Consider the following 16,302-nt stretch of genomic DNA (forward strand, 5'->3'; position numbering starts at 1 on the left):
AGCCCCTCGGACACTGAGAGTGCTCTTTGCATAGGAATAAAATCACTAAGCACAGTGCCCTGCACACAGTAGGTGCTCAAGAACCAGTAGCTTCTATTAGGGTAATGTGACAAAATCAACAAACACAGCCCCTGGCATGCAGTGGGAACATACTAACTGTAGCAAAATAAATGAAATGACCAAGAACACAGGGGCTTCGCTTACAGTAGGTGCTCGATAATTGGAGTGGCTATTGTAAAGTAAATGAAACTACCTACAGAATGGTAGGCGTTCACTTGGCAGCTGCCATTAAACAGTAGTGAGTGACAGCACATTCAGGTACCCGATGATGGAAAGGAGTGTCAGGAAATAGATTCTAGGCAATTCCAGGCCTGGAGCAAAGAGCAGGGGGAGGAGCAGGCCTGGAGGGCGGGGGCCAGGTATGGGCTGGGCCTGGTTGTGAGGGGCATCTACCTCGGATGGTCTCAGACAGGTTGGCAGTCCCACGAAGAGGAGGGCCCCCCTGCAGGGTGACATGGTCCACCTGGCAGATGACTTGGGAGCGAACATCCCCCGGGACCAACGACACCTTGGCTGTGCTGGAGAGGCTGTAGGAAGCGCTGTCTCCCTCTGGGTCCACGGTGGTCTGGGAGGCTGGGAGCTCATTTCCATCTTTGAACCATTTCAGGATGATGTTTCTGGGGGAGAAGCCGTGGGATTTGCAGGTGAAGCTCACTGTCTGCCCAGGCTGCGCCCTCATTGTGGGGCCCGATACCACGGGGGGAGAGGGTTTGGCTACAAAAGGAGCATAATAAGCAATAAACATGTTTGTGATGATCACCACTAAGGATAAGCATGCAACACTGTTAAGGACCTTCTCATGTATTATTTTTTAATCCCTCTAATAATGCGTGGAGCCTGGTATCATCATCCTATCTTATAGAGGAGGACACACAGGTCACCAGAGATGATCTCTAAGTGAGGGGCAGGGCAGACAGAGAATTTTAGTCCTAAGTTCAAAGTCTAGTCTACTTTCTTTATAGGCGATTCCCACATAACTGGCCATAGGAACAAAATTATTGATTAGTCTCTCTTCCTATTAACACTTCCTCACTGGTCTCCAATGCCTCACAGACCCCTGAACAGTAGCGTGATTATCACCACTTCACACATGGAACAACTAAGGACCGGAGGGAAACTGAGACTTGCCAAGACCACACAGTGTTGAGATGACAGCAACTCCGCTCACTGAGGGTCTGTTCTCTCACCAGGCTCACTGTATCCTCAAACCATTCTAAAGATTGATGTGCTCACCCGATGTCTGCAGGTGAAGAAACCGAGGGCAAGCACGGGAAATGTTCATGTCCATGAACAGGGCAAGTGCCCCACGTTCATGGGCCCAGCACTGACCACCGCCCTACCCTTTTCTCTATGAGATTCCTGCTTTCAAGGAATGATAGGGAGATTCATTTCCGAGCGCCCAGGTTTGGGGACCTGGTAGCAATAACCAGAAGTTGTGGGCTCCTGTCAGCTGAATCTAGAATATGAACGCTTGCTCATGAGGGGCCTCTGGCAGCCTCTGGGAAATGCTCCCTCTTCTCATCCTCAGCCTGTGGAGTCAGGAACTGGCATGCATGGTGTTGCGGGGGTTGCAGTGGCTCCTCTCTGCTCTATTCAGGCCACTGTCCCCAGGGTGCTCCTGCAGGCTGCTCAGTGAAGGAAAATCATCATAACAGCGGGGGCAGGGGAAAGCTACTGAATGTTTAAAGATTTTTTAATTAAAGTGTATTTGGCATCCCGTATTCTATTAGTTTAGGGTACAACATAGTGATTAGACATTTATATACTGTACAATATGATCACTACAGTAAGTCTCGTAACCATCTGTCATGGTGTAAGTTATTACGATATTACCGACCACATTCCCTGTGCTGTGCACTACATCCCCGTGGCTTCTTTATTTATAACGAGAGGTTTGTACCTGTTATTCTCCTTCACCTTTTTCACTCATTACTGAACACCTCTCCTCTCTGGCAACCGTCAGTTTGATCTGTTTCTGAGTCTGGTTTTTTTGGTTTGTTTGTTTTATTTCCTTGTTTGTTTTGTTTTTTTAGATTCCACATATAATTGAAACCTTATGTTATTTGACTTTCTCTGTCGAACTCATTTCACTTAGCATAATACATTCTAGGTTCATCTGTTTTTGTAAACGGCAAGAGTAAATGCTTATGGTTGAGTCTTGGCTCCCATACAGGTTGGCTGGTAAGGTCCCCTATATGAACGAACCTTAGAGTCCTCATCTGTAAAAATGAGCAACAGCTGCCCTCACAGCAATGGTTATAAGAGTAAATTCCATGAGAAAGATGCAGCATCTCTCATACTGCTACTCCCTGTCCCTGCCACCCCCTGCTTTCTCATCCAGGGAATCATCTGGACAGGTGCTTTGGGGAAGAAGATGAACACTTGATCAGGAGGCAGCCGATCTGAGTGGTGATGGAGTCACTTACTAGCCGTGATTGCCTAGGAAAAGAATGCTGCATTGAGAACTTTGGTAATATCAGCAAACTTAATATCTAGACACCTTCCCGGGCTATGTCCAGGGGTTATGAGGAAACGCGATTGCTACCACATGTAGGAGAGAAATTTGGCAATATCCACACAAATTACACTGCACATAGCCTCTGACCTAGCAATGTCACTTTCAGTGGCATCTCCCTCATGAGTAGAGTGACACATGGAAAAGTTTATCTTCTGCATCACTGTTTTAATAGCCTGAGGTTAGGAACAACATATTCATCAACAGAAAGCTGTCAATGAGCGATGCAATGTCCATCCACTGGAGTGTATGCAGCTATTGAACAATGAGCAGCTCTAGGTGCTGATATGGTTTTGGGTGATACGGCTGAAGGTTGAAACAGGTTCCCAATCATCTAGACCCTCAAAGTCTAATGTGAGGGTTATCTGAACCTAAAGGAAACCAATAAAAAGATAAGTCTGGCTTACTGTTAAACGATTCTATGTAACGGGCTTTTATTCTGCACGTACTATGTGCCAGGCTTTTCCACAGGGAGAGAGTCCAAAGCCCAGGCAAGAAAAAACGAGCCTAGAATCAGATTGATTTCTGGAACAATCCCCTCACTTTCCAGCCATGTGACTGTGGGCAAAGCCCTGTCATCTTTCGGCTTCAGGCTCCATCTGTACATGTAGATACAGACTGGATGATCTAAAATTTTTCGTGTGCTAACATTCCAGGACTCAGAATCTTGGGCCTCTGGCAGAAAACCCTAAAGAAGCATCGTTGCTGCCTCAATGGGCCAACATAAGGAACCTCTTCCCTCAGTGAGGAATAGTCTGAGACAACCCAGCCATTCTTAGATACTTCAGTGACTGTGTGAGTTGGTCCCTAAACCAGAGGAGGTTTTCCCAGACAGAACCCCAGAGAACATGCAACCTCTGGGCACCTCCTCCCACCAGGGCTGTCAGAGTAAACAGTGAGTCTGTGCCTCTTAGGAATTTCTTTTCAGTTTGATGTTTCTGAAGTTGAAATAGAGAAACACTTTTCCCTTTTCCTGCCCTGAATGTGTTTCTTCTCACTAGACAGAACAGAACAAAGCTTCATGGGAGAAGAATCTTTGGCAGCTTTGTTCACTGCTGCTGCCACAGCACCCAGAGCAGAACCTGGCCCACAGTGGGTGCTCAGCAAGTATCAGTAAGAGAAGCTCGGCCACATTGATGGGAGCACTCCTTGGAGACATGAGTGAGGTCTATCTTTGTGACAGGCAAGTAACTCAGACTCTCAGCTCCCTCATCCCTAGAACCAAAAGGCTGAACAGGACTACAAAAGGGAAGGGCTGGGGAGCCAGACAGACGGGAGCTCCTAACTTTTCCCACCATTTATCAGCTTTGGGGCCTGAGCAAACAGCACGACTTCTTCAGGCATCAACACCCCTGATCTGTAGAAGGGATGAAATCAGACTGTGAACCAGATCATGACCGTAAGCATCCACTGTGCCCTTGATTCTTAGTTGCTGCTCAGAGAAGGAATGGTGTTCTTATTGACTTGTCACACACCAGGGACGAAGGACTCACTCTGTACTCACCACTCACAACAAGCTGAGTGCCCGGTCCAGACCTAAACGGCACGGCGTCAGTGTCTCCTTTCCGGAACTTCACACAGTAGTAGGTCCCGGTGTCTGCTGGGGTGATGTTACTGATGCGGATGGAATAGTCCATGGTGTTTCTCTTTGTGGTGTCTGCAGTATTTGTTATTCGGGGAAAGTGACCTCCTCCGTAACTGTAGATTAACTCCCCACCTGGTCCAGTCCCCCTGAACCACTGTGTGGGTCCAATGGGGTGTAACGAGGTCAGGGTACAGTTCAGAGTGGCCGTCTCTCCAGCTGCGACTGACACCGACTTGTCAGGCTGAATCACCTGCAGCTCCTTCTCAGCAGCCTCTCCTGGAGGGTAACACACAGAAGTTAGTTTTCCATCCTTTGTTGATCCTCTAAGTTTCTTCAGCTATCTATCAACAACAGCCCATTGACTGAGCTGAACCAAGAACAGGCCTTGAGCTCAACACACTGCATGTGTCATCATGAGTAATCCTCACAATCAGTCTGTAAGTGAGACCTTGTTACAGATGAGAAAACTGAGGTGCAGAGTGGTTAAATGATTTGGTAGCATGTGGTTGTGAGGGCTGAGCCCTCTCTGGAAGTGTGACTTTCCCTCAAATATATCTGTCTGTTCACTTTCTGGCTTCATGGAAAGATGCACTTCTGAAAGTTGCTTTTGGTGGAACCATGAGGTTTCTTTAGGTAACTGGGTTATGAGAAGATCTGATGAATATGGCCAACTTTCCTTTTCCACAGAGATCCACATGTCATGATGGGGTCTGCTCCAAGAGGCTGGTATGACCGTTTTGTAAAGAGCTCACAATACACAAGAAATATGTAGTGTAAACAAGAAGTTAAATATTGCTTCAAGTTTCTGGGATTGTCAGATCATGTTATATTGTTTCTTGATGCTGCTTTAAGAAAGTGCCAAAATCTTAATGGCTTAAGACAGCAGAAAATTATCTTATATATTGTCTGGAGGTCAGAAGTCCAAATTTGTGTTACTTGGATAAATTCAAAGTATCAGCCCAGCTTTTGGAGACTCTCTTCCTTGCCTTTCCAAATTCTAGAGGCTGCCCACCTATCTTTTCTCATGGTTTCCATCTTCTTCTCTCTCCAAACTCTTGCTTTTGTTGTCACTTGCCCTTCTCTAAATTGGACTTTTCTAATAATGACTCTCGTGATTGTACTGTGTCCACCTGATAATCTAAGATAACCTTTCAATATCAAGAGTCTTAACAAAATCATTTCTCCTAAATCTTATTTTCATATAAAGTTATATATTCACAAGTTCTGGGTCTTAAGACATGTACCTCTTTAAGAGGAGGGGACATTGTTCTGTCTACAATACAAGTCTCTTCTGACTGTTACGGAAACCAGTGGCCATAAATAAAAACACCTATGTATGTGGCATTGTCACACAATGTGAATGACAAGGCAACTTATTAGAATCTGAAAAAAAACTATTCAAGTATTGCACTGCTGAAATGGTTTGCAAAATAAAGCTGGAAAGCAGTCACAGAAGGAAAATTAATTATTAACCAAAAAAAGAAATCAAACCACACTCTCAAAAAATCAAGAGGTCAAAAAAAAAATCACAGGAAAAATTAGAGAATACTTTGAGGCAAATGAGAATGAAAACACAACATACAAAAACTAATCATGCAGCAAAAGCAGTGCTCGAGGCAAATCTATAGTTGCAGATACATACATTTAAAAAGAGAAAAAGTCATAATCGATAACTTTACTATCTACTTTATGAAATTAGAAATAGAAGAGTAAAAGAAACTTAAAACCTAAGGTATCTGAAGGAAGAAAATAATAAAGATTGTTGCAGAGACAAAATATAAAAAGAAAAACAAAAAAGAAATCAACAAAAGATCGATACAATTGAAAAACCTTTAGCTAGATTGACTAAAGATCAATACAATTGAAAAACCTTTAGCTAGATTGACTAAGAAAAAAAGTGAGAGAATCCAAATAAGTAAAATCAGAAAGAAGGGCAATCTTAACAATTTTACAGAAATAAAAAGGTTTAGAAAAGGTAGTATGAATAATTGTACACTAATAAATTGGATAACCTACATAAAAGAAACAAATTTCTAGAAGTATTTAACTGAATCATAAAGAAATAGAAAATCTGAATAGACCTATAAATAACAAGGAGATTAAATCAATAATCAAAAACCTCCCAACAGAGAAAAGCCCAAGACCACGTGGCTATACGGGTATAGTCTACCAAAAATTTAAAGAAGAGCTAGCACTAATTCTCTTCAATTTTTTTTTTAAATTCAAGACAAAAGAAGACTTCTTAACTTATTCAGAGTCATTCTGAGACTCATTCTCACGTCAGCGTTATCCTGATGACAATGTCAGAATGAAGAACTAGAAGAGAACTACAAACCAAAATCTTTTATAAATACGGTTTCAGTAAACCTCAAAAAACAGTAACAAACTGAATTCAACAACTTATTGAAACAAATATACTCCACGACCACCTGGGCTATATTCCTGGAACGCAAGGATGATTCAACATATGAAAATCAAACAATATAATGTACTGCATTAATAGAATGAAGGGGAAAAAATAACATGATAATCTCATTTGATGCAGAAAAAGCATCTGACAGTGAAACTCAGCATTTTTCATGACAAAAAATGATCAAGAAAATAGGAATAGATGGAAACAAACACAAAATGATAAAATCATATGTGTAAAACCCGTCCCTACTATCATATTTGATGATGAAAGTCTAAAGGCTTTTCCCCTGAGATCACGAACAAGACAGGGATGTCCACTTTTGCCCCTAATACTCAACTTTCAGTAATGCAATTCCTAGACAAAGCATTTAGACAGGAAAAGTAAATAAAAGACATTTAATTTGAAAGAAATCAATAAAACTAAGTCTGTGCACCCATGATGATTTTATATGTAGCAAATCACAAGATGCCACACACAAGCATGCATGCAAACACATACAACTGTTAGAACTAAGAAATAATTTCCACAATCTTGTGGCTTACAAATCAACACACAGAACTCAGCTACATTTCTATACACTGGTACCAAACAATCCGAAAGGAAAATGAAGCGAACAATTTTCTTTAAAATAACATCAGATAATGTAAAATACTTAGGAGTTAATTTAGCCATTGAGATGAAAGACTTGTGCACTGAAATGTATGAAACATTGTTGAAAGAAATTTAAACAGACGTAAATGGAAAAACATCTCCCGATCATGGACTGAAAGAGTTAATATTGTAAAGATGTCAATTGTACCTAAAGCAATTGACACACGAAATAAAATCCAAATCAAAATCCCAATTGTATTTTTATAGAAACGGGAAAGCCTATTTTAAAGTTCATGTGAAATCTCGAGGGGACCCAAATAATGAAATGATCTTGAAAAAAATATAGTTGGGAGATTCACACTCTCTGATCTAAAAATGTACTAAAAGCTACAGTAATCAGAGTGTGATACTAGCATTAAAACAGATATACAGACCAATGCACTAGAATAGAGGGCCTGGAAATAAACCTTCACATATATGGTCAAATGATTTTCAACAAGGGAGCTAAGAACATTCCATGGGCGAAACCAGTCCTTTTTTTTTTTTAATTTTTATTTTATTAGTTTCAAGTATACAGTACATTGATTAGACATTTATAAAGTTTATAAAATGATCCCCATAATTGCTCCTTCTCTCCTATCGTATTCAACCTAGCCAATCTATTAATGCTAACTGCATTCCCTATTCCTTGCTCTCCATCCCTCTGACCAACTATCAACTACTAATTTTACGTCATTAACTCTTCACCCTATCCTCCTAGCCCCCAGCTCTCTGTCTATCACCAAATTGTTGCCTATATTTGTGAGTCTGTTTTTGATTAGTTTGTTCTTTTTGTTCATTAGATTCCACATATAACTGAAATCACATGGTATTTATCAGAAAAGACAGTCTTTTAATGCAAAATGTGAGGTAGGCACATGAAAAAGAAAAAGGTTTTGCACCCTAACCTTACATCACATACAAAAATAAATTCATTATGGATCAAAGACCTAAATACTAGTGCTAAAACTGTAAAATTCTTAGAAAGAACTATAGGTGCAATTTTTCATGACTTTGGATTTAACAATGATTTCTTGGACATGACACCAAAAACACAGGTGACGAAGGGAAAAAATATATATCTAAATTAAGCTTTATAAAAATTAAAACTTTCGTATATCAAAGGACACTATCAAGAGAGTGATCAGACAAGTCACAAAATGGGAGAAAAAATTTGCAAAGCATATACTCATGAGGGATAAATATTCAGAAAATGTAAAGAACTCCTAAAATTCAGCAAAAATAACTAATCACTCAACTAAAGATGGACAAAGGACTTGAATAGACATTTCTCCACAGAAGATATACAACTGGTCAGTAAGCATATGAAAAGATGCTTGATCTAACTAGTAATTAGGGAAACCACAATGAGATACCTCTTCACATCCCTTAGGATGACTATTATCAAAAACAAAAAAAAAGTAAAAAGAGAAAATAAATGTTGGCAAAGATGTGAAGAAATTGAAACCCTTGCGTATTCCTGCTAGAAATGTAAATACGGTGCAGCCACTGTTGAAAACAATGGTGGTTTCTTAAATACTTAATCATACCATATATCCAACAATTTGACTCTGAGGTATATACCTTTCCCAAATTCAGACAAGGATTCAACTCGTACATCAATGTTCATAGCAGCAGTTCACAATACCCAGAGGTAGTAGAAACAATTCAAATATCCATCGGCGCATGAATAAATACAGAAAATATGGTATGTATATATACACATTATAAGATATTACTCAGCCGGAGAAAGCAATGACATTCTGATAGGTCCTATAACATGGAATGGCCTTGAAAATAATATGCTAAGTGAAAAATGACAGATAGAAATGGACAAATATGTTCACCTATCTGAAGATCCTAGAAAAGTCAAATTCATAGATACTAAAAGTAGAATAGAAGTTACCAGGTGCTGGGGTGGAAGGAAGAACGGGGATTTACTTTTAATGGGTATAGAATTTCTGCCGAGGATGTTGAAAAGTTCTGGCAGTGTTTAGTGCTTATGGTTACACAACCTTGTGAGTGGACTTGACTCCACTGACTGTATCCCTAAAAGTGGTTAAAATTGTAAATTATACATTTTGTATATTTTAACACAAAAATATGTGTTTTAAAACATGAATATTGTGCCAAGTAGAGGTTTAAATTGGACTAAATGACTAAAGATAAAAAGATTAACCTTATGCTGGTAGATTTGAGAGCCTGCACTGGTATGGGAAGATAGAATCATGAGAAACAAGCAAGGAAACATCAGACAAGGAACTTGGGTTTTTAAAAGAATTGTGGTTGTTCACCATGTTTGGACAATGAGTTATGAGTCGAAAGGACATGAGTTTACCATTGAGCCAACTGTTTAACTGCAGGGGCAAAATTTTATTTAGCCGCACTTGTAACTAGACATGCCTCCTAAGGAGGCCACACACTGTCACAGGGCAGGTCCTTTGGTGCCAAGAACATCCATGGTTTGGGTTTTAAGTCTGCATATGATTAGAGATGAGGAACTGAGAAGACAAAAATGGGAAGCAGTAGGAATGAACCTCGAAGGGATACTGGAGGGAAAAAATAAGGGAAGAGAGAAGAGGAATCAGAAGGTTGAGAGGAACAGGAAATGGCAACAACTCTGCTATCTGTGTATCTGTAATTCTCATTTACATCTCTGGTCGAAGGCTTTCCCCTAAACTGTGGATTTGCTTGTTCAACTGTCCACTCACATTTTTCTTGGTTGGAAATCAATATTTCGCTGTTAACATGTACAAAACTTAAGTCCTAATTTTCCCATGGCCCTCTATTTCACAGCTGTGGTACCTTTAATCTTTCAGGTACTCGGGTCCCAAAGACCTTGCTTCTTGTTCTCCCACCCCAAATCCTATGCATCAGGAAATTCAGTGGCTTCACTTTCTCATGACTCAAGTCTCCATCTTTCCCCTCTCTACTAGATTTTGTCCTGATGCAAGGCACATTTTTGCTTGCATAAATGCAATGACCTCTTAAATGCTCTGGCTTCTCTCTCTTTGTCCTGCGAGTCTATTATCAACCAAATGCTAGAATAATTTAAAACTCATGTCTGTCCATGGCACTTCTTTCTTCAAAATCTTGCAATGGCAACCTTTCCACTCAGAGCAAATGCTTAAATCCCTGAACACAAGAGGACGATTCCAGTCTCAGGGCCCTTGCACTTGCTGTAGGCTCTCAGGAAGGCTCTTCCCCCATCTCACCACATGGCTCTCTCCCAACCCTCTTTTTGTCTTCGCTCAAACTTCCCATTCTCAATGATGCCCATCCAGACTACCCTGTCTAAAAGACATTGTACCTTACAAATTCCCCCAATTCTCTTATCCAGCAATACTTTAATTTTTTTCTTACACTTATCACTTTTTAAACATACCATATGATGTCTATTGTTTACTCTCATTTCCCCCACTAGATAATAAGCTTCACGAGGGCAGCTACTTTGTCTCTTTTATTCACCAGTACACCCCAAAGTAATGGTACAGTTACTGTACCATGTAGTACATATGCAGGAAGTTTTTGTATAGTGTTTGAATTGCCCAGCACAATAGCTCACTGAGACTCTTTGAAAATTACCACAGACCTGAATTTCTCATGGAGATGACTTGGTGAAAAGCAAAAGTATGTTGTGCATATTAAGGAAGCAGAAGAACCGCAAAAAAAAGCACACAGCCTGATACCCACACTCACCCTTCCCCACACTCCATCCTCCCCCATCTCCATTTGCAGAAGCAGCAGAAACCTCATGGGATACAAGTGGGGCCACAGGCATTTGAGATAAGCAATGGTTAAACCCATGAAGTCTACAACCGAGTTCAAATCATAGCTCTACCATTTACCATTGAGTGACCTTGAACCTCTCTGTGCTTCCAGTTTGGTTTCCTACATGTAGGTAAGGATGAAAAGAGGATCTATCTTGGATATAATGGTCATATGAGTAAACAGCACTGGGCATTTCCTACAGCATCTGCACATGGTGGGTGTTTAAGAAATTGAAAAGTCATTACTCATTATTTTCCTGAAGCCTTGAATCTTCAACCAATATTAGATGAATATAGATTCAGATACAGACAGATATGGATACAGATACGGATATAGGTATAGATATTTATATAGATATAGATGTCATAGATATAGATATACAAATATGATTACATATATACATGGATGCATTGCAGATACAGATCATACAGGAAGGAGTCTCTGTGTCTTTTACCCCCTTTTTTTCCTCTTCACCTTTATCCAGTATGGATGAGGAACAGGATATTAATGCACACAATTCTACTCATTTTATGAAGAGAGAACTTTGTCTTAAGTTAGTGGGAGGGTAAGTGGTAATTTTGAGAAGTGGAAAAAAAAGAGGGCATTTGAGAGACAGAGATCTAAACATCTGTTCATGTACATTTCATGTGGACTGAAAATGATTTGAAGAAACAATAAGGAAAGACATTTCAAAAATCCTGTGTGTGCCTGTGTGCGCACTTCCTCACACCCACTTAATGCACATACTCACACATAGATACATACATTCACAAATATATATAAAAGTGTGGTCTAACATGCTGGTATAGAGGTTGTTTTTAGGATTAAATGAAAGTATAATACACATTAAATGCTCAGTAAAAACAATGGCACATAGGAACTATTCAACACATCATTAACAAAAGTTCATGAGTACACAGCACAACTTTAACTCTGCTGACTCTGAGTGACCTGACGAATAAAGACTTTCTTTTCTTTGCTTCACTGTAGAGAAGCCAAACAGCATAACATGGTTAAAGAATGAACTCTAGAACTGATCGGTCTAAAAGGAATGTGGCTGAACCACTGCCTTAGGTAAGTGACATTGGACAAGTTAGTCTCTCTGCTTCAGTTTCCCCATCTGCAAATCTGGGATAAGAGTTGTCGCACATCATACAGGGATGTTGTGAGGATTAGATGAGTTAATACACATACTAATGTCACTGTTACGCTTTGAAGCATCATTGTTTTGGTGCCTCTGGTAACCTGGTTCAGGCACTGGATCCACAGAAAATTACTCAGACCCCTGATTTCATGCTTTCAGATAACACCCAGTATTGTTCTTCTGTGGCAGCCCTGGATGGCTCACTCTTGTTTACCATGAGGCCCTAAAAGTCGAGGGACAGGAGAAGGTCCAGGGGCATGGAGAGGGGATTTTATTCCAAGGAGTGCTCACCTGTGAGTCCCAGCAGTAGAATCAGCAGCAGGCAAGGAGGAGGGTGGGTCCAGGGGGCAGAGACAGGCATCCTGGACAACTAAGGAGCCTGCTCTGTTCAAATGTGTGCTGGAAAATCCGGACTCTGCTCTGTGAGGGGAGCGAAGCCCTGCCTCCCATGATTTAAGAGGAAGGGCCTAGGATGGGGTGAAATAGCTGTGAGTCAGTAGCTTGCTTCTAGATGCTAGACATTTCCTGCTTTTAGATTGTGAAATAGAATCAGGCAGTGAAGGTGATTACAAAGTTGAGTTGTTTATCTTATAATTTCAGAGAGACTTAGACAGGCCTACAGGAAGTCATACTCCCTCCTGACCTGTGGCTTCTTCTCTCCAGGGCCCCTCACCCCATCTGAGGTTTTTATGGTGATGCTCCATTTGGGAACCTAGGCCAGGAAGGGTCTGTGATTGTGGGCTCTGTCTTAAACTCCCACACCCAGGACCCTAGGATGTGGCCAGCTTAGGCCTCATCTGCACGAGACCAAGAGATACTCAGATGGAAGAAAGACTAGGGATCAGCAGGGTCTGCTCAGTGTTGAAATGGAACCATGCCTGCTCCTGAAATGACTCCGCTACAAACACTTTTTTGATGGAGCTGGTAAAACTTAGCCTACATGCATAGTGCAGTGTGGATCTCAGAATTTGTTTGTGCCTCCATTCCACAAAAGGAATATTTCCTGACTTCTTTCAGGAGAGGACCTGCCTTATAATTACTTCCAGGCATGTATCTCATAGAAATGGAGACTCATGTCCACACAAAATCCTGTGCATCTTTCTTTGTAATAGCAAAAAATCAAAAATAATATAAATGTCTAATAATAAGTGAACGGTTAAATAAGTTGTGGTGCATTTGCAGATGGAATTTCTTCGAAGCAATAATAAGAAATGAATTATTTACATGTGCAACAACTTGTAAGTTTCCTGGACACATTGTGCGAAGTGAACAAAGTCATTCTCAAAACATAACATATTGTATGATTCCATTCATATAACATTCTGGAAACTATAGTCTAGAGATCAGACTGGCATTTGCAAAGGTCAGGTATGGTGGGGATGGGGTCACTCTAAAGGGCTAGCACAGGGAGACTTCTGAGGCCATGGGGTTGTTTTACATCTTCATCACAGGGGTGGTTACACAAAAATACACCTACAAAGCTGGAATGTTACAAGATTCTGCTGTAAATGCCAATCTCAAGGTCATAATATCATAAACATTGACTATTACGTTATCCAAAATTATAATATAATGAGATTACGGTGATGTGGAATAGAAAGTGGGCATGTGTGTCATGAGGTCAGGAGTAACCAACCTATGCTCCCATCCATTGTAGGGAGTCAATAATAAAGCCTACATGTGAGAAATCAAGAAGTGGAAATATAAGCATGCTATATGAAGTATGACAGCAAAATCTAAAATAATCAGTTAAGAGCTGAAGAAGGTTACTTCCAGGGGGTGGAAAGTGGCGGGAGGTTAGGGAGACTGCAATTTTCATATGTAGAACTTGTAGAATTATTTGACTATCAGACGGTGTGCATAGGAAACTTTGATAAAGATAGGAATCAATTCTAGATAATTAATGTTGTAAGCGTTGCAAATAAGAAGAATGTCTATACTCTTAGCACTAGTAAGAGTTTTATGAGCTTGCTGGCTTTAAGATTGATGATCAAAACTCAATTGCCATCTCAAACTGTAGTCAAAAACCACTGGTAACAGTAATAATAATTTTTTTTAATTGCATAAACTAGAAAGTGTTAAAGGTGGCTCTATAAGGGATGCATAAGACAATTATGAGGGGAAAATACCTGTAAAATTGTTCATTGAAAGTCATAAAAGAAAGCCTAAATATATAAAAATTATCATGTACATGAGTGAAAACTCAGTGTTGAAACATATCAATTTGCCCCAATTGATATATAAGTTGAATGCAATCAAATAATAATTCCTAAAGATTTTTTTGTAGAACTTGACAAAGTGATTCTAAAGTGCATTTGGGCAAAGAGGAGCACATAGTTTTGAAAGCAATGAAAGGGGTGAAGAGTTTCCCAAAAGAGGTATGAAAACATATTATAAAGCTATCATAATTAAAACCAGGTAGTTCTGACAAAAAGACAGAGACAAGTAGCTCAATGGAACAGAAAGCTCATAAAAAGAACCACATATTTAAGGAACTCCATATATGGCAAGGGGGCAGTGTGGTTCATCAAGTGCGAGATAATTTATCCTTGCGGAAGAAAAAGAAAAGATCTTATAACAAACACACACACACGCTCGCACACACACACGCACAAACACACTCTCCTGGGAAATATAGCTAAATCAAATTTATAAATACAAAGAGCAAAACTTGTTCAAAAATTGAAAATAATTTTTTAGATAACAGAAGCTCCCAAGTGCTATCAACACTGCTACTTTGTGTTACTCTAGAGGAAAAGGAGGATCTCTCCTATATGTGCCAAAGAAACAAAGATATGTTAGCTTCAAAGTCATACTAGCAAAGTATTAGATAAAGCTTCAATATCCATCATGAGTGAATCAATAAATTGTAGCATTCTCTTACAATAGAAATCTATGGAGCAATGAAAAATTAATAAAATGGAGCTACATATATCAACACGAATAAGTCAAACAAGCAGTTTAAAGCCCAAAAAATAAAATAGGAGAGTTTGGAGAAACATGGAGTGAGAGAGGTCCCCAGATCTCTCCCCTTGAAACAAGAATAAGCTGAACATCTAAAACTCAACAAAAAACACCCAAGCTGCTCACCAGCACATCTGAGAGTGGAATCTGTGCATAAGAGCTACCACTGGTTAGAACTAAGGGTGCCTCTCGCAGCCACCAGAGCTCCTTATAGGAGGATGGGGAGGGGAGAAGTTGCAGTGACTTCCCTGAACAGCCTGCCCGGGAGAGCTGTGAGCTCTACGCAGCTAGTGGCATGGCAGAGGCATCAGGGCAGAAAGCAAAGAAGTGGGGATGGCAGAGAAGCAGGGATGCCAGAGAAACAACAGGTGATTTTTGCCAGCCACAGTTGCAAAACGAAGGTGGAGCCGTAGCCCTCATCTCCCAACCCAGAGGGCCTGTCCCCCCATATCCTCCGCGACCAAACACCACAGAACCCCAGGGGAATCTGAGCAAACACAACCAAAACTGTCGCTAACACTGAGAGTGATTGAGACAGAGAGCGGCAAGCATGATTAAACATCTATAAGAAAAATAAAAGAGCATTATTAAGGCTTTATATACAGCAGGGGTCCAAGAGGCTAAGACGCCACCTACGGGAAACCAAAAGAAAAACTTCTTCTTTGCAACAGGCTAAAGAGAGACTTTTATATAATATTTTCTTTCTGGAAAAAACAAAACAAACAAACAAACAAACAAACAAAAAAACAGAATACACTTCCATTAATGCCCAGGTGGAGAAATAATCCATTAAACGCCATGAACAACCAAGGTGACAAGGCATCTCAGAAAGAAAGAGAAAAATCTCCAGAAAATAAGCTTACAGACATAGAACTATGCAAATTAAATGACAGAATTCAGGGTGGTACCTCTGAAAAAACTCAGTGAGATCCGAAACAATTCATCAAAAGAGGAAGGACATAAATAAACAAAAGCAGGGGTGAAAGAGGGGAAATTACGACTGACATCGCAGAAATACAAAGGGTCATACAAGAATACTATGAAAAACTGTATAACACCAAACTTAATAACCTAGAAGAAATGGACCAATACTTAGAAAAATATAATCTTCCTAGACTGAATCAAAAGGAACTGGAAAATCTAAATAGACTGATCAGCAGTACAGAAATTGAAACAATCATCCAAAACCTACCAAAAAGGGAAAGTCCAGGACCAAATGA

The 16,302-nt window shown here is 40.2% G+C and overlaps 1 protein-coding gene across 1 annotated transcript in view; it reads right to left on the reverse strand.

The window, feature by feature from the left end:
• The window catches only part of LOC102887116 (signal-regulatory protein beta-1), a 15,718-nt gene extending 3,188 nt beyond the window's left edge, over positions 1–12,530 (reverse strand). The window contains exons 1-3 of the mRNA XM_006922020.3: positions 12,410–12,530; positions 4,080–4,436; positions 454–774 (exon numbers count right to left, since the gene is read on the reverse strand). Of these exons, the coding sequence (XP_006922082.1) occupies positions 454–774; positions 4,080–4,436; positions 12,410–12,479 (748 nt within the window). The 5' untranslated portion in view covers positions 12,480–12,530. The remainder of the gene's footprint in view (positions 1–453; positions 775–4,079; positions 4,437–12,409) is intronic.
• Positions 12,531–16,302: the final 3,772 nt, after the last annotated feature.

The sequence above is a fragment of the Pteropus alecto genome, unplaced genomic scaffold (genome assembly GCF_000325575.1).
Source record: "Pteropus alecto unplaced genomic scaffold, ASM32557v1 scaffold45, whole genome shotgun sequence".
In the NCBI taxonomy this organism is placed as follows: Eukaryota; Metazoa; Chordata; class Mammalia; order Chiroptera; family Pteropodidae; genus Pteropus; species Pteropus alecto.